The following is a 19,787-nucleotide window of genomic DNA, read 5'->3' as shown; positions in this document are numbered from 1 at the left end:
AAGGTTTCTTTGGGTTGTTTATTTGGATTGTTTTGGGAGTTTGTTTGTTTGTTTTAATAACACTAATCTATCTTGTACAAAAGAAGCAATGGGCCAACTGGGAGTAGGTGGATAGGTGGGGAAGGAGATTTTCTTTGTTACATGAGGAAGGGGCTAGGGATATTTACACCAGAATGAATTAACATCTTGGAGCTCCACATATTCTGAGTGCTTGTTGCTGAGTCTTCCCAGAGTCCTCACAAAGACCTATTTCAAGTTGGGAGCATCTGGAAACTCCTTGCAAAGGCCAGCCACAGGTCACTAAAAATTTAGCCACTTCTGCTCTTGTAAGTGGACTCTCCCCATGGCATCTCAGAGCTGGCACAGCCCTGTCTTCCCACACAACGCTTTACTACAGCAAGATCGGTGTCAAAAAGGACTTGGAAAACTCAGTTTTCCAGTGGCTAAATTGAATATATCTGGCATACTGAGAATGCCAAAGTGATTTTAGCTGTTGGATAAACACATTGGAAAGCTCAGAAAAGGCTGCTGTGGTTGCCTTAACATGTGGGGTAACAGAAGTCCAGAATCCTACCTGTGAATTTCTGTATTGAGCCTGTAACTGCTCTCTGAGCGATAGCATAGCTCTTCAAATCATTTACCTTCTAACCTCTGGATGTAATTTCTTACACAGATACTAGGTGCGCATTGGTACACACACATATATAATCCACTTGCATAAGTGTAAGTTATTTTGCCAAGGTGCTAAGTTTTTAATTTCTCTGTCATATCATGACGAGACCCTTGAAGACATGAGGCCCTTGTTTTCATGCCTCACCTCACTCCCTTCAAGCAGTTCTTCATGTAGTTTTCTGAGATAACTCTTTCTGCTAGTCATGTGGAAGTGTTCTGCCTGTGACCGACTCATTCATTTTTCTGTTAAGCCTTCCCAAGCCTGCTGGTGGTGGAGACTTGCCTTCAGGTGCTCTGTAATGTTTAGCTGTCAAAAGAATAACTAATTAAGAATGGAGATCACAAGCTCTGCTCATTAGAGATCATCTGAATTGCACAAATGTGAGATCTTGCATGACATTCTAGGAAAGCAAGTTGTGCATTTCCTCTTCGGTATGTAAAGTCTTACAGGTACTTGCAAGGAGCAGCCCTGGTACTATAGCACAGACTTTCTGAGAAATTAATTGATCTGTTTCTTGTTAACTTATGCCAGCTTTCTGTTTCACTCCCATGGAGGGCTCCCTTTTCTAATATTGTTTGCCTCTGTTGTCAAGTTAACAGTAAAGAGCCGTACAACACGTATTTCTGCAAAAAACCAAAGGGTCTTACCACATTCACGGTCTTCAGGTTTTGCAAAACAGTGTAGAATTGATCACTAAGTCTCCTCATTTGCCCCATCTGCAGAATTTTGGTCTTGTAGGCTGTTTTCTGTGCTGAGCATGGCAGGTGAGGGAAACTACAGCAACTATAATGAATTGTGATGCCATTACAGGCTGGTAAAATAGAGACAACTTGTGCATCACAGAATGCTTTTTTACAACCTTTGGTATCTTCTGTCTTGAAGACGTGCTGCAAGGTCCTAATATTCTTTTTTTCACTGTTACATACCTGGATCAATTAAGATGTTTGTCTCTGGTCCCATGTGTTTCACTGCATGTGCAATATGCGTGCTTGTGCTTGTACTGCGTAAGTACTCTGTCCTAACTTTGAAATGTTGTGGTGACCCTGACACTATCACAGGACTTCCCATGTGAAACTCGGGGGACGTTCTTGTGTTTGCAGATATTTACACCAATGAACAGGTACTCAAGTCTTCTGAAAATGACTTTGTGCTCTTGCTCAGTAATTTTCCAGCCCTACCAATAGACTACAGAGGTGTTTCCTATGTAGCGGCTTCCAGCTGCTCTTGCAGAAGACAATTACCTTTCTTGCAAGTTTTGCAAGTTCTTGCCCCATCCTTTACAGAGGAACAGTGGGAAATTATGCAGCTATTCAACTGCAATTTCCATATTAGCCTATAATAGCAGCTAATTGTCCATTGGACAGGTCCCTCTTTCAATATTTGTGCATGTATGTGTGTGTGTCTAAGATGAAAAAGCAGAGGAGGCATAACATATTTTAGCTATTATTCTCCCTACATTAGCTTTTCACTGTGTTTCCCACATAGGTAACTGTATTTCTTTTGTCCCTGTCTTCCTAGTAATTGACAGTTTCCCCAAGGCTCTCGTACACAGGCATGTCCTGCCATGTCTGGGCTTCAGCTTTGCTGAATGTATTAATTTTAGTTGTCTCTCTGTCTCATGTTTGGGTATCACGCTTCTCACTCCGGGTAGCCTCACTAATATTTCAAGTAATGATTCCCAGCAAATCTAAAGAGGATTAGTTGTTTCTTGATTTGCTTGCTACCTTCAAAATTATTGCTCTATCTAGCTTTTTTTAATTACTTTTCAAGCCTTTCCTACCAAGTACAAACTTAGTTGCTCTTCCTTTCCAGTTTGCAAATCTTGTTTTTGGCCTTTCAGCCTAGTCAATGTGTTCTTCCTGTAGTATTTGTTTTCAGCTTAACCTTTCTACCTAGCAGTAGCCAAATTTCTTATCACGGACTCCGTAAAACCAGATTCCTATCAGTTTTCTGAAAGAGAAGAGCGTGGAAATAATAGATCTTTATTATAGATTAAAATAAATAAATAAATTCTTGTGAACAATTGTTTTAGTAATACGTACAGAAGGGTATAATATTATACAATAGATTCTTGTTTTCAGGTTTACAACTTAGGCAAAATTAACTTGTCACCTGTTTAAGCTTAACATGCTGCATTGTAGTCAGAAGGCAAGAACAGTTGGTAGGAACATTTGTTCTGGTCATTATCCAAACTTAGAAGTTAAATAGCCAGTGTAGCTTTGAAATTCATGGGGCAGCTATTCAGCAACCAGCTGCATCTCTTTGCTGTGGGGAGCTCCATCTGGAGATGATGAAGAAGGCTGTCCCGTGTTAGGCCAGGGCTCTGCCTGGTGCAGGAAACTCTCTGTGAGAGCAATACGTCCTTGATGCACCCTCCTGGGCTCTAGGACTTTGCAGCTCAAGGACTTTCTAAGCCAGAGGTGGTATTTTTGTGATGAGTAGCCTTTACTATTTATGGGTAGAGCAGTCAGTTCAATGTGATGATTTATGAATTATTAAAACACTTTTCTTAAACTTGCTATGAGTTGTTCATATTAGCTCCTCAGCATTTCTGGGACTAGGACTACATATGGCCACTGGAGCCACTAGGAATGCTCATTGGGAGTAAGAAGGGTGTTGGAAGTTGAGGAAGATCTTGTGCAAGGTTAATCAAGAAATAGAAATAACCAAAGCTATGTATTAGATGAGAGCAAACAGCATGACTGATGGTTTTGCAAATTGTAGTGCATATTTGCAGGGTTCAGTTGGTATTTGTCATGAACAAAGTAATACTGAGTTCAGTGACTGCGCCTGCAAGGAGAGGAGGGTTGACAGAGAAAGGAAGAGAGTTAGTTATGCTAGTTTACTTTCCTGATCTGAGGTATTTCTCTTTGTACAATGACATGAAGAAAAGCAGGAACAAATTTAGCATATTTAAGGACTTAGCATAAGCCAACTTCATCCTGCCATTTCTGATTTCTCAGGTGGTGTCTGGGGGTCTTTAGTCCATGCAAGCAAAGTAAAAACAATGGAGGAATGCAAGATTATTTGCCCCCATCATTAAAAAAAAAAAAGTATCATGAAGCACTAAGTCAGTGCTGCTGTTCCAAATCTTCACCTTTCACATCAACTTCAGATCTTACATAAAAGCAATTGATTAGCTAGCTGTTGCAGTTCTTTTTTTAAATGTCTTTGAGGTCTGCCATTTTGTTCCTTATTTTGGAGATGTCCTAGATTTGTCTGTCATGAACTTCGATGGAGGCAGTTCTGTATTTTTTGCTAATGGGTTGGTCTTTTATTATTCTGCCCTTATTGTTATCTGTGCTGAATGTTCATGCAGCGGAGATATAAACTGTACTTTTTCATAGGGACCAAACAAGCGTGTGAGGAAAGAGTAATAAAAAGTCCAGAGAGGATAGCTCTTGCTCCCTAGCTGTAAATACTCTCTTTTTTAAAGTTTGCACAAAAGATGTTTTTCCCCAACTACACGACAGCTCTTTTAAGATGCTCTGGTGCTGTATGCTTCTCTTCTTCTGTTACTTCTAGATGCTGGGGATGCCTGTTTGTGTTGTCTGTCTCTTATTTGCTCTTTGATCTTTGTTTACTTTCCCTTGTGGCTTATGTTGTGTTATTTTGTTGTAAAAATAATCTATTTGAATTTTGCTTTTTGACATGTGAAGACTGATGATTTTGTCACCCTTCTTTGTTCTGTTACTGCTTTTCCCTTTGTTTGGTGAGTTATCTTGTGGGTATTTACATAGCTGGGGTTGAGTAACAGGCTTATATCATGAGAATGGATTTTTTTTCATCAGACGCTGTGTTTGAACCTAATAGCTGTTTTTTCCTGAATATTTTTCAAACCCTACATGAGACTAATAGATGGTTTTATTGCATGTGGCATCCCAGACAGTGTTCTCCGAACCTCACATTTTTTCTATCACTGCTATACATTCCTTGTTGCCTGACATGACTCTCTTGAGTCTGTCAAATATTTGCCTCCTTCAGCTAGGAAACAAGAACCTAATTCTCCTGGAGAACCTGGTTGTCCTAATTCATTTGAAGGGAGATAAAAAGGTATTTTGAGGTCCATACCACACCTTATCTCTTGTGTGAGCTGCAGGCTGCCTTAGCCAAAGGCAGACACCTGCACTCCCAAAGCACTGTACCCTGGGGGTACAGGGGTGCCCCGGGGGTAATTGGCATGCCATGGAGGCATGGGATTTTTTACCTTTTGTTTCCCACAAGTCCACCCCTTTTGCCTTCCATATCAAAGTGAAGATTAGGAATTGGTACCAAATTCATATGAATCTGCAGATCTTTTCTGCCAGCAGCTTTCGAAGCTTCGAAGCAAAGAGGTTTAGACTTTAGCCTCTTTGCATGTTTAAAGCATTACAACATAGAAAAAGCTGTTTTGCTTGGACAGTTATTGATTTCTATTCTGTTCTTCAAACTACAAACAAAGAATCATAGAACGACAGGGAAAAGGACCAGAAGAGCCCTTGAGAGCCAGTTGGCAGAGCTGGCACCAGGCAGTACACTGGAAGATTTACAGTTACTGAAAATATTAATCAGTGCTCTTAAACAGTTTCTTCTGTAATGTGCCCAATATATCAGAAGTTAGTTTAAGAGACATTTGTGAGGGATTGTTCCTTAGGGAGACTGTGTCTTTGTGGGTGTTCTGACCTGCAGTAGAGTATTTCTGATTTACACCCTGTAATTCTCCTTGACTTGCAAGTCCTGCTGGAACAAAGGTCAGTAAAAAAGTCTCTGAACAATTATTTACCATTCTGGACAGGAATAGCAATAGACTCTTTCTATCCTAAGGCTCTTTGGTTCCCCTTCCTTCTCCAGCATCACAGGTTACAGCTGCAGATACGCTGCTGAAATACAGCTACACAAGTTCGTATTTTGTAACTCATTCCAATCTCCCACTGAGCTGCCTGCTTTCTGAGTCTGTGCTCTCATCCTTTCTTAGCACTGAGAACTGCCCTTCACCCTCTAGCCCTTTTAGAGGTTACTCCTAGTTTTAACTTCTGTCTCGACTGAGGAAACATTTTTTCAACACATAGATGAGGAGCCAGGATTAATCCAATACTTATTTTAACAGTGATATAAAACCCATAAATACATGAAGCAGTCTAAAAACAACCTGCCTGAGCAATTAGCTCAGTAATCAGACATTTAAAAAACAGTGGCAGAAGGGCAAAGCAAAAGATTAAGATGCACGATGATTTTATTTATTTAATAGAAACGCATGCAGAATTTTAATTATGATCAGGAGATTTTACATTTACTGCAAGTACTCTTGTGGGTTGCTAATGTGACAACTGTGGTTTGACAAGGAAGGACCACACAAGGCAAGACTTGAAAACTGGCAGGCAGAAATACAGTGACTATTTCATTTTGGGCCCTTCAAGAGAACACACATCTGAAATGAATATGTGACAAGTGGGGAGTATTGGATTTCTGTGTGAGGAGTTGACAAGTCAGACAAACAGCAGCCATATACTATCTGTGATGGTGAAAAGATCACATCATTTATAACCTTTGAAGCAACAGGAAAACTGAATGCAACATCATCTTATAATGAGCTATGAGAGAACTGTCTCTTTTTTTTTTTTTTTTTTTTTTTTTCCTCCCTGGTTATATATAGCTGTTAGAGAAGGCCCTGCTGAGCGGAAAATGGAGCATATGATCAAGGGCAGTCCAGTGAGTCAATTTACTGACTAATACTGTAGATTATCATGTCAAATATATAGCACCATCAGTATGAACAATAATGAAGACTAGTTTATTTCTTTCCTGTAAATTGAAATGAAGATGTGATTGGAATTGTCACACCTAGGATATATGAGCCAGATTCTCTTAATCATCCAAAACAAATTGCCTTATTCTTTACATTGACGTTTATTTTGGGAGCCATTCCAAGACTGCCAAGCTGAAAGCATCTATTCAAATGTGTCATACAGGTTTAAAATATCCTCCAGACAGCTGTCCCCTCAGGTGATGGTTCAATGGTCTTGTGCTTTGAAATACCTGCTCCCCTCAGACCCAAAGAAGGGATAACTCAGCCTTTCATCTTGTGGGGAGAAACTGTTCAGTGCAGCGTCATACAGAGACACTGCAAATTAACTCCGGGATCATCAGTAAACCATCCAGTCATGAAGGTGACGTGGCAAGAGACTTATAGAAATCTCAGATGGCCATTGAAAGGAACCTGTCAGTGCCTGGCTTCAGAGTGGCAGTGACCAAGCCTGTGTGTGAGGGAGGGATGTTGTCAATATTTTCTATGGATCTTCTTCCATTACTTTGTTTTTCTTTCCAAATTACAGAGAGAACACATCCATGTGTTTCGTAGGTTTGTTTATGGCCTTATTGCAGCCTTTCAATACTTAAATGGGGCTTAAAAGAAAGATGGGAACACTTTTTAATAGGGCCTGTTGTGATAGGACAAGGGGTAGTGGTTTTAAACTAAAGGATGGTAGATTCAGACTAGATAGAAGGAAGAAATTCTTTACTCTGGGGGTGGTGAAACACTTGAACAGGATGCCTAGAGAGATGGTAGATGCCCCATCTCGAGAAACGTTGCAGGGCAGGTTGGACAGGTTGGACTAGATGACCTTTGAAGGTCCCTTCCAACCCAAACTATTCTATGATTCTGTGATTTTATGAAAGTCTGATCATCTTTCGATCTGTCAAAATTCTATCAAGGTCTGAATGAGCAAAAACTTAGGGAAATAACATTTGAATTGCAAATCACTGTCATTCCTTCAGGGATAAAAAGGGTACATAATCAATGTTACTGATTTCTAAACTTTCTCTAAGAACAGAGTTGAGAGTAATTGGAGAGACATTTACTAACTGTTTGCTAAAGATAAGTCACTGTCGTGGTTTCGGCCTAATTTACCAAAACTAGACCAACAGATGGCCCTTCCCCCCACTTCTCCCCCCCCCACCCCAAAAGAGGAGAGAGGAGGAGAAAGAGATAAGGAGATTCAGAAGTTTAGAATGAACTAAAGTACTTTAATTAAGAAGTAATATTAAAATAAAAATAAAGAAGAAAATAATGAAATAGATATAATATATACAAAACCGTATCAAGCTCCCAGGATGACAGTCACATCACCGGCAGGCACTGGGGAAGTCCCGGACTGGACTCAGTGACGGATGGGAACTGGATTCCAGCTCTGGAGTCAGGAACACATGGATCGGGATCAAAGGCAGATGAACAGACAAAGTCCGCTCTGGACATCGGCCATCGCAGGAAGAGGGTTGACCCTTTGATCCCTCAGCTTTTATACTGAGCATGGGGCAGATGGGATGGAATACCCCAGTTGGTCAGGTTTGGGTCACCTGTCCTGTCCACTCCTCCCCACTGATGTGACCCCTCTACGTTTTTTCCGTTTCTGACCCCCTAAGGGGGCAAATAACGAAATTGGCTGACCTTGGTTGTTATGGCAATAAGTATAAGCAAGGGCCTCTCTGCATACCATCCCTTGGCATGGAGCACAAATATTGGTCTTATCATTCTGAGAATGAGCAGTTTTCTCCACAATATGCCATTAATTTCAGAGAGTTAGAAGAGGCCTAGCTAGGATGTAAAGTTACAGAACGGAAAATTCGTTCGGTTTTACTTCAAACTGGGACAGTCACAAAGCCCAAATATTGCTTATCTGTTAAGTATACTTTCCTCAAGGTAGTGTGTAAACTGATATAGAAACTAGCACAGTGTTATAAATTTAGCACATATAAGGAAAAACAGATGGTACTGCTGTGATTGGACATGTCATTGGAGTATTCCAGAGCATGCCAAATTTTTAATCTATTACTATTTGCATATACTACCACATTACTCGGTTTTCAGTACACTAGAACAACATGTACTATGCGCAAACAACAACTCTTTTTGCTGAGCTTTAAACTTAAAATAAAAGTAAAATGCTACTTGCTGGTTTTGCAGCGCTCGTGTTCGTTCCCCAATGCCTCCAAATGGTTCACGTTGCACATTTTGGGTCAGAACAAAGGCACAGACTGCTCATGGGCCAACACATGGCAATGTTCAGCTTTCCATGCCAGCAACGGGGCATGTTCTATGCCATGAACAGTAGTACGAATGAGAAACCATAAATTTCAAAAGGCTTTGTGGTACTGGAAGCTCTTCGAGCAACTAGGAGCTCTGTGGATATCCAAAAGTGGAAGGTTTTAATTTTAAAAAATAATCAGCTTTTTCCTGGTTATTCTTAAAAAGTAGAATAACACCTCTTGGTTCAGAGGTGGTCTTGGCAAGGTGGAGCTCTACTTTTATGATTTGTCTTTTCTTTGGAGGAAGAGAATTTAGCCCTAAAGAGCAGAAAGGGCCAAGAGCAAAGAGGGGTTGAGGCAGGAACCGAATTTTGCAAGCAGAAAGTAGAGATCACATATTTGGAAATCAGTGAGAATGAAAGCATCAAAGAGGAGGTAGGCAAGAGCAGAACTAGGAATCAGTGAGGCAAAATGTGAAGTATAAAAATGTAGGAAAGGACTCAAGAAAAGAGACAGGGAAGAGTGGCCATTGAATACCATTTCCTTAATCAATTTGCTTGTGTTTCACATTAGTGATTTTAAGACGCCATTCATGTTTCCTCCTCAGAATACAAACAAATCAGGTTAATGCCCGCTTATTTAAGTGTGCAGAATGTGTGGTATCCTATTGTGCTAACCTATTTGTTGTTTGCACATAGTACATGTTGTTCTAATATACTGAAAACTGAGTAATGTGGTTGTATATGCTGCCCCAAAATTCATGTTTTTCGATCATGTTGCGTGATCCTGGTAGAGCAGTCCTGCCTGGTACTCCTGAGGCTATTGGGGGTCCAGGGAAGTAGAAACCTGTGCTGCCGGGTCTCTCTTCATCTTGAGAGGGCTCCTGTGCTGCTTCATTCTCTGGATTATTGGGATATTTTCTGAATACGATCCTTCTCCAGGTGTTATCCCCTAACAAAAGTAGGACCTCAAGGTCCAGTGATTGTAGGCCCTCAAAGTGAGTCCTGACGTCTTCAGTGTATCAAAGGTCAAGCTTCTTTAGAGCTCCAACACTGCAAATACTCTTTTAGAATTGCTCCATGACACATAAAAGACGAGGCATACAACATGCACATTTCAGGAAGTCTGCTGGCTTAATGAACCTTTATTTTGGTGTTATTCTTTTTACTTTCTCCTCTAGATAAATTAATTGGACATTTCTTCTCCCATTTTCCTTGATACTCTTGAGCAAGACTGGAGTTCACATAAGCGTCTGAAATTCTCTCCAAAGAATACGTCTTCTGCTGCCATAAACATGCTTCTGCATTTCATCTGCCTGTACCTCTCAGGACTGACTTTTCTTATATACCATTAAATCCATTGTTTCAGGTTATCTTTTAATCAGTTTTGCCAAGTAATAAAAGTCCACCACCAGGCGATCTGTTGCTTAGATACTGGCCTGGGCAGATGGTCCTCTTGGAGAGGTGCCAGCACGCCACCACAGAGCCTGTTCATGGGCAGAGAGGATTGGAGGATTGGGAAGGTTTAATGACCCTTGCCCATGTGTTCTGTATCCCTGCTCCTCAGAACTGCGTTCCCACCTGAAGGGGAAAAACTAGCAAAAAAGTTAGTATTTTGAGAAGTTATTAAAAATGGAGTTTGCAGTTTGATAAATGCTCCAGAGAGAGTTCCTAATCCTAAACTGGAATACAAAAATTCTCACTAAGTGGCCTTCCCTCTAACAAATGCCTTCAGGGAATACAAAAGGCATTAAATTAAGTAGATGCCCACATGTATATATATGTACACATGTCCACATATGTGGGTGCATACAGAATGTGTCAGTGTGTGTATGTATGTGTGTGTATGTAACACAGTAAAAGAAAAACTATCAAACCCATTTTAAAGGAAATCTTATTTCATTTCTGTTGTATGCATGCTTCCAATGACCTTGTAGGATTTGTGGATTTTTTACTTACCAGATGAGAAAAAAACCCCAACAATTCTGTGTAAAGATTACAGTATCAAGTTGCTATAGCATTGAGTGCCATTGATTTTTACCTCATGATGAATGTTTATTTTCCTGTGAATAAATAATATCAGAGCTTTATAGAGCAACCCTCAAAGAAACAAATCAAAATGAAAATACAGAAGTCTATTTGTGCACTAAATTTCTGATACATTCAGTCAAGATGTTTCTAAGATGCAACAATTTAATTTTAGAAACAAGTTTGAAGTTCATATAGCTGGAAAATACTTTGTTTAACCCAATCATGCTTCGGAGCTATATAAAAACAGCGAGAGAAATCCAGATTGAGATCTTGGCTAACAACAAGAACTAAATGATATGCAAAGCCAGAAAGGATAATTTGTATAATAGAAGATAAGAAAAGAAAACCGCTCCCAAAATATTATTTATTGGAAGTCTAGTATTAAGAATGGATAACCAGAAAAAGGAGGGCATTCATTTATCAGTTGGCTTGTCTCCTCAAGAAAAAAAAAAAAAAACAACCACACAAAACTTATAAAATTTGCATGTGAACACTTTAAGATCATTCAGATATTCTTGAGTATTTTTAGCTACAGAATTTAAATTATTAATATAATTTGCAATATTTAATTTGTTTTGTGCAGCATTTGCATAAATTAAATGCATGAAGTCTGTCTGAGAAAGCTGTGGTAATCTCCCTCTGTGTTGGTTTGGGTTTGTTCTGGGTGTTTGATGTAGCAAATGGCTTGAAGGAGAGAATCCACCAACAGAGACGAAAAAAGCTTCTTCCTTCCTTTTCCTTTTCCTTTTCCTTTTCCTTTCCCTTTTCCTTTTCCTTTTCCTTTTCCTTTTCCTTTTCCTTTTCCTTTTCCTTTTCCTTTTCCTTTTCCACATCCCCTTCCCCTTTCCCTTCCCTTTACCCTTCCCCTCCCCTTCTCCCTCTCCTTTCCTCTTCACTTTCCCCTTCCCCTTCCTCTTCCCCTTCTTTTTCCATGCACCAAGTAGGAGATAGCCAGTGCCCAGTGAGGGGCATGGATGCCACAGGTCCCAGCGCTTTGTCCCCAGCCCTGGCCCAGGTAGGGAGGACAGCGTCCACTGTCCCTGGCCTGCCGTGGGCTGGGCTGCATATTGTCCCCAAAAAACAGGGGGAGCTGAGGGAATCAAAACACAAGCCTGAAAAAACGCCCAGCAATACACTGTTCTAGAGGGTAATCTGCATGAATCAAATCACAAGTGCTGTTTATGGGCCCTGTATGCACATATACACTAACTCTTTTTTTAAAAAAAATCTTTTGACTGTTTAAAAAATGAAGTACTCTGAGATGCCATTGTGAAGGCACAGGGGTGCTCTGATGAAGTGATAAAAGATGATTACAGCTGAGGCAGAAATCAGTGAGAAATTTCTCAAAGGTGCAATAAAAACATTCTTCCCCCAAATATTTAAATCTGCTTAGAGTAAAGCACCAGAAAACCTGATGGCAAAAGTCCTGGGAGGATGTGGGTGCTCACATGTCCCCATCCACAACTGGGGGCTGTGAGCACGACTGCCCCATGTGCCCCAAGTCTGTCACACAGCCAGGGCAGCCTGTGCCCTTGTCCCAGGATGGGACTTGCCAGGGGGTGTAGTCCTGCAGCAGGTTTCCAGGGCAGGAGAGCACTACAGTCTGAGGCTGGAGCTTGAACGCTGCCAACGGGAGGCAGGTGAGAGAGTCTGCTTGTGCCCCATCTAATCTCTCCTGGGGCAGATGTTTTGCAGAGAGTAAGAGAAAGCAGGAAAGGTGAACTTTAGGAATGTTTCCCTCAGTGTTTTAGGCTTTTGAGGTTCTAAAATTTTAGCAAATACAGTCTTGCTTTACATTATTTTGCTTTATTCCATTTTCTAGCTGAAATAGTCACATATTTAAACGTTAGCTTTGCAGTTTGCTCAGCCTTGCATGCAGACAGCAAGAGCAGAAATTAGTTGCCCTGTATGCGACAGATTTCTGGTCAGAGCAGATTATCCTTCAAATCTAGGTCATTAACTTGTATTTGTCTGTTGTAAAACAGACTAATGTGTCGTTCCCACTGATAAACTGGACAACCTCTGCTTTCATCAGATAGAGACTGGCAGAAGAGTTATCCAAGAGCAGTGAAATCTCCAGAATTCACTGTCCTGAGAGGATGTAATATCCAGGCAGATGATGCCTATAGGACACTCACAGATCACCAGGTCTGGATATTTTAAGGCATTACGTTCATTTAAAACGAAGGGCAACCAAGACACTGTGTCAGGAATAGATCTGCTTTTATTTAGGACCTATAACTCTTTTGTAACATTTATGATGCTGTGCAAAACAGCAGTTCATCTGGTTATCCCTCCCTCCCCTAAAATTAAAATATTAAGTATATTATATATAAAACATGAAGTTGAATAAGAAATTTACATTAACTGTGCTTGCAGAATTGAGAGAAGGAAGCCTTGCTTTACTAAAGAAAAAGGAAAATCTTTTTCTTTTTATCACCCATACTGACTGTATAATCTTTATTATTAAAGTAATCCTTGAAAAATTTAGATTCCACTTAAAGATATTTCAAGCCAGGAAAATACTTTTGCTCCACAACATGTTTAAATTATGTTACTCTTTCAGTTGGATAATGTTCAATTCTTACTCGAAGAGGGCAAAGCCACATTAACTACCATTTCATTATTGCATTAACAACAGTTCACTTGCTGTTCTTACAGAATGAGTAAGTAAGTAAATCACTCATGCTTCAGAGATTCTTCTGCTGTTTATTGGAGATAGGAGGTATTATTAAACACAGCTTTCTAAAACAAGCCTAAATTTGTCCACTGGAAAACGTTACCGGAGACAACAATGACCAATTTCTCTTCTGTTAATTAAAATGTCAGTGCTATTTATAATAAAAGTTCTGTTTTATTTAGATTTTATAAGGCATGAGTGTCCAAATGAGAGAAAACCCAAACTTCAGTGAGGAAGAAAATTGGTGTTAAGAGAGGTAGAAAAGGGGTGAATGCCACTATTGCCCACAGAATGGTCATTTCTGATCGAGCAGCATCAAGCAGTAGGATCAGTCAGAGGCTGCTTACGTTTTTGATGAAACACCTTGGTGAATATTTAGAAAAAACAGTACTTAGGCAAAATTCTGGGACGTGTTTGGTCTATATTTCTAGTATTGAGGTGCGAAACTGACAATTTTACATCATCTTCTGCTCCTCTGAAGCTTGGATTAAGGAGGAGTGGGAATGGCATCTGGCATAGGTGAGCTGAGATCCAGGGCTCTTCAGGGTGGAACAAATTAGAGAAATCTGTTAGTGACCCTAAATTACCAGATGCCACCAGAGCTTGTTCCAGCTTCACTTTTTCCTCCCATTTAAGGAACAGGGATGAGTAAGTTTGTTATGTAAGTCATAGAATCATAGAATGGTTAGAGTTGGAAGAGACCTTAAAGATAATCTAATTCCAACCACTCTTTCTCCATCAGCAGGATTTAGGCTCAAGGCAAAACTATGTGAAGAGAAAAAAAAAAAATGCACTCAAAGCACTAAAATCTAGTGGAAACACAGGACATTTCAACATTAACTCCAGCTGCCAGCATAATATCAAGTGGTGGAAGACCTGAATTCCTGTAGGACATGCCATCTTTGGTGAGAGGGAATGGCCTGTGTTCCAGAATCCTTTCTCCAGCAGTGGTCTAGCATGGATATTGCAGCACACTGTGAATTACGTGAAGTATGGAGAGATGGGAGGTGTCTCAATGATAAAGATGATTTAGGAATGAAGTCTCCAAAGCTATTTTGGTGTCTAATTCCTATTGATTTCATTTTGCATTCAATTCTGAATTTATTGTGGTTTTCTAACTTTGCGCTTATGAATGCCAAAAGGAAAATTTCCCTGATGTTCTCTACCCCATACCTAAAATTAATCTCCTATGTCCTTGAAGTTTAATTAAACCAGATAGTCTTTTAAATCGTTTGCCCACCATATGTTGGAAAATGAGTAGCAAAATTAAATGAATAAATCACATCAGAGAGTAAATTAAATACACTGTTTGAAGCCAGCCTCTCTTCCATTTTCCTCATTGTTAAAACTGAGTCAATGCTGACAATAAGCATTTAAAAGTAGTCAGGACAAAGCACTTAAGAATGCATTGTTCAGAAAGATGTGCATGGAAGGTGGTGAATGGAATAGGTTTTCTAAAGTGTTTTTCCCTGATCGCTTTGGTGTGAAATTGGCAGTATGAATTAAGTTCTAGACCTGATGGAGTAGAAACAAAAGCTTTACAAAGATGGAAGATGAAGAAAAAAAGTCATGCCATAAATATAACCCCCCTGATTTACATGTTGCCCACTGTAAAGATAAGTCAAGAGAATTTAATTTCATTACTTTATGAAGCACAGAAAATTATTAAATTAATAAAGGGAAATTAAAAATTGAGGGGAAAAATGTAATTCATTTGATGAAAATTGTTTATAGCCAACACCTAAGCATGTTCAGTATGACACCATAAAATATTACATATGAACATATGTTGTTGAAAAACCATCTGTAGAATGCATTTGCCCAAATCTCAGGAAATGTAATTAGCTTTCAAAGGATGATTCTTCTAAATACTCAGGAGTGTGAACATCTGAGAGGAAACCATCAAAAGAACACTTTTATCTTACTATTTCTTTTCTGTTTCTCATCCTAGCTTGTGACCCTTTTCTCCATGTCTTTATCAAGGACAGATTGAGTTATGACTACGTATTAGGCAAGACTAACTTCACATCCCTTTAGAAGGATAAAGTCAATGACTTCAATGGTAGTGCCACTCCAGTTGATGTCCAGTGGCTTCCAGCTGCTCTTTGATTTTGGTTTTAAAAACTGTAAAAACATAAATACCTTGGGATTTAAGCAAGTGAGATGATGTTTGGTTTAAAATTAATGCCAGTTTTATGTGTAATCTGATTAAACTAATGATAGAAATGTTTGCAAAGTGGTTTGCACTATTTTACCAGTGACTAAGCTGGTGAACAGCACAGATTGAAGACTGTCTTTGGATGAGTTTCCATGGTAGGGTACGTCAAACAGTGTGAACTGAATATGACCTTGAGAATGAAGAGTGACTCTACAACCACATCAGAGGGTTCCCTAGGTAGGATGCCCAGTAATTCACCAGGCCTCTAGGTTAAAGGAAGACATATCCACTATGTTAAACTTATGATCAGTTCCTCATCTCACATATTGAAACATGAAAAGAAAAGGGTTCTCTTTGTTAAAGGATCTAAATTTGGCTTTCTTTCTCTGTGACTATTCCCCAAAATCCTTTATATGTAACTGAATGTTGGAAGATCATCTGAAATGTCAAATTGTAGCTTTGCCGTAAGATTATGGTGTTTTAGAGACAGTATTTTTAACTACATCCATACTGCTAAAGTAAATCACGTTGGGGATTTTATTACTCCTGAGGCCAGCTATCACCACTTGGCTCATGACCACAGTGCATAGTGTTGGTCCCCAGTGGAGCAGGTTCATCTTGGAGAAAGCTTGTTGACATGATCCACACCAAAGTGAGCTAACCCACAAGCAGCGTGGACAGCGAAGTTCCAGCACTTGGGTGGACCCCCAGCTCCCTTCAGCAGCAGGGACGAAGTCTCTCCGTCCCTGCTGTGGAACCAATTTAAGGGCTTAGGGGGCCAAAAGGACATACACCTGACTGCAGTCTCACGGGGAAAGTATCCTGCTATAGTATAGTCAATTTCACTGGAGAGGGTAGAGACCTCACCACTGCAAGGTCTTTCAGGTGATGTCTGATCAGGTGGGAAAGCTCTAATGGGGTCAGGCCTTGCTGGTGAGACTGCAGATGCTGGCAGCGCTCAAAGGGCAGGCAGGTGCCAGACTGCAAAGCCCCTTTGCCTCCTGGGGCATTTTACTGATGAAAATGACACGTTGGTTATAGAGCTGCGGCACCTCCAGGGCTAGAGATAGGGCTTTAAGGACTGTGGCTTTCCTTGCTTCCCCTGGCACTTAGATGCTCACAAGAGTTACAGCTTAGGTGTCTGTAGTGCTAAGTTTTTGCAAGAGTGTAATATCAAACACAGAAAAAAGTGGCAGGGTAGAAACACAGTGCCATTCTCTTAATTAATTATTTAGTCTTTGAAAAAGGGTTTTCTGATAAAGTTTAAAAAAAAAAGGTACATAAACACACTTTTTTGCAACCAGCAAACAGCATCATGTTGGGAGAACAGGTAACAAGCCAATCCAGAAATTTATCGGGGAGAAGGAGATTCAAATCTGCTCAGGCAGAGAAGGAAACTGAGCATGTGCTCCTCATACCCCGGGTCAATGCTATACCTCTTTTATCCAGGGTAAATCAGCATCCACTGCAGTCCTATATAAAAAACTAGCATGGGGACTGGGTACACTTCCCTCTGGGTTTTGTGAGAAAGAAGTAGCACAGCCAACTGTGTGTGTGGGGAAAAGCAGGGCTCCAAATCCCATTGGGAATCTTACAGCTAAAGGTTGGGTGCTGAAGACCTGAAAGAATGCCATTTAAAGATCCCTGACCCTAATCTCAGATGGCTATAATGTTGCGTTACAACAGTGTAAGCACAAAAGCAGGGCTGTGACATTGAAGACTAATTGCTCGACCCCATGCGACAAAGCTGTGACCCAGCAAGTCACAGTGGAAGTCAGGACTCTCAAAGTCCTGGGTTGAGCTCAGTACATTTTCTTTCCTCCCTCACGCATAACAGAAATTAAATTTTTTAAAAATGAATGAAGTACATATGGCAACACAGCTGCTGAAAATCTGTTACCCTTTTTAATCACCTCTCATGTTCTGAGCATGCATTTTATCCTTCAAACTTAGTAAAAGGGAAAGTACTGCAAGGAAGGCAGCTCCCTGTATTATTGGTGGCCTTTGTGGTGTTATTAAGTCATGCAAGAGAAGCCTTGCTTGTAAGACTATTCAGAACTTAGGTCTCACTAGGTTCATCTTAAAAATATTTTACATATTTATAATCACTAGGACAAGCAGAATTTCAGGGTTTTCACAGAGGGACTGAAAATTGTAAATAAATGAAATTTAAAAAGGAGAGGGCCATGTTTCTTTTCCTGAATGATGGTGAGCTATTGAAATGAAAGCGATATAAACCCTGGATAAGTGCTCAAACAGCCTTGCAAAACCACAATTTTCCACCCACTCATGGGTATACTGTAGAATAGTCCTCAGGATGAAGTGACAGGAGCTCCAAAGCACTGTTTACTGCCTATCCTCCTTCCATAAGCACTCAATGTCATAAGCAGTCAGAGTCACTACTTCTCATTTGGCAGCCTTGGATCACACTACTGGCTATTCACGTTTTTGTGTCAGCTCCAAGGTAAGAAGAGCAAGTCTGGTGATATATTCAATTGCAACGCTGGAGCTGCGGAGAGAGAAAAATGCAATTATTGAAAGAGGTGCTTCTGTGAAGGAGCAATGATTTACATCCTGAATATGTGTAAATTATCCTCCCTCTCCACCCCCAAGTTCACCAAATGTATTCCTTATTCAATATCTTGCTGCTGTGATGTTTTTTCTTTCAGTGTCTGATTCTCTGTTAAGATCAGAAGGCTGTGGTTTAGTTAGAGATATGAAGGAGTGTTCCCTGTGAGGGAGTGGGCTCCTTGTGAGCTGAAGAAATGGTCATTTTCAGTCAACAATGAAGTATTTGTCAGTTGAAGAGAAGGTCTTTAACTAGGGCAAGCTGCTGGACCTACAATTCATCCTTGCTGGAATGAAAAAGAATAGAGCTGCTTGTTTCTTGGTTTTGAATCCTTCATGGAGGGCTGCCAGTAACTGTTAGCTTGTGTATTATTGTGCTATCAGACAGGAGAAACAGCAGTAAGAATTTGCCAGCACAGTCACAAACCTTTCATCACACGGTTATCATGGTGATAAGGTTCAGTGGTAGTTACTCACCTCTCCAAAAACAAATATTACCCACTCAGACAAGAGAGAGAATGGATTTCTACAAGATGGTGCTATATTAACTTGCAGTATTGCACTCAACTCTTGGTTAGCACTAAATCCAAGTGCCCAGTGCCCTTTGAAGTATTGATTGTCAGAGTGCTCCTGTGCTCAAGAAGGGACCGTGATTTATCCTTGTTTTGTACATCAGAGACGGAGGTGCAAGACTGTGGTTAGATTGTCATGAGCTTGGGCCCCTGGATCTCTGGATCATTCAATTCAACCTGGCCTGAGCAGACTCCCTGCTATCAATATGACCGTGATTCCTCCCCACGGCAAGCCCAAGGAGAGAGATGAGAAACCTGTGGAGTCAGGTCTTTTCCCTATGGGACTGCTCAGGTCTTTTCCCTATGGAATTGGGATACTCTGCTGCTCAAGGCAACTGATTTAGTCATAGCTAGAGAAATTAAAGTTCTGATTAACAAACACTGGCAGTCACCTAATTTCCTTATATTTTTATGTGTTTTAATTGCTTGCTTGTCTTTGAAACCTGGAATTTGTATTGTAGCTTAACCAGCTAATTTTCTTAGGTGTTTTGGAGGGGTGCACCTCAACTTCTCAAATATATGGTGTCCTTGATAGGTGATTGTGTCTCTTATTTGTCTTCTTTATTCCCCAGGAAGATGAAGTTGCTCGTGACAGTCGATTCAATTTCAGTGGCTATGGCATGGGTCACTGTCTCCAAGTCAAAGACGGCACAGCGGTCAAGGCTACTCCACCCAACCCACCTCCAGCACCACCAAAGGATTCAGATTCCATCAAAAAGAAGTTTGTTGACCGTGCAAAAAGGATAGATACAATATCCCGCGCTGCATTCCCACTCGCTTTCCTCATTTTCAACATCTTTTACTGGATTACATACAAAATTATACGGCATGAGGACATTCACAAGAAATAAGCAACTCTGGTTTGCCAGGACTTCTTAGCCAAAGTGATCCACATGTAAATAAACAGTGAAATGTCTTTCTGTCATTTGGACTAACGGTTTCTTCTCCCCCCCACCAAGAACACTGAACAAAGAGGAAAAGAAAAGAAGTATAGAAGGAAAAGTGATTGCATGAAAAAATATGCCATGAGACCAGTCAATAAAAGTTCCCTCTATGTACTCTCAGTGTTGTTCTTCCAGATTCAGCATTGATCAGACATCTGTAA

The 19,787-nt window shown here is 40.3% G+C and overlaps 1 protein-coding gene across 2 annotated transcripts in view; it reads left to right on the top strand.

Annotated features, from left to right (window-relative positions):
* GLRA2 (glycine receptor alpha 2) overlaps positions 1 to 19,533 on the top strand; it is a 131,825-nt gene extending 112,292 nt beyond the window's left edge. For both annotated transcript variants that reach the window (XM_074168785.1, XM_074168795.1), the window contains exon 9: positions 19,255 to 19,533. In XM_074168785.1, the coding sequence (XP_074024886.1) occupies positions 19,255 to 19,533 (279 nt within the window). The remainder of the gene's footprint in view (positions 1 to 19,254) is intronic.
* Positions 19,534 to 19,787: the final 254 nt, after the last annotated feature.

This window comes from Numenius arquata, chromosome 1, assembly GCF_964106895.1.
Source record: "Numenius arquata chromosome 1, bNumArq3.hap1.1, whole genome shotgun sequence".
In the NCBI taxonomy this organism is placed as follows: domain Eukaryota; kingdom Metazoa; phylum Chordata; class Aves; order Charadriiformes; family Scolopacidae; genus Numenius; species Numenius arquata.
Note: the sequence above shows the minus strand (reverse complement) of the source record. Positions and strands in the feature narration are given on the sequence as shown.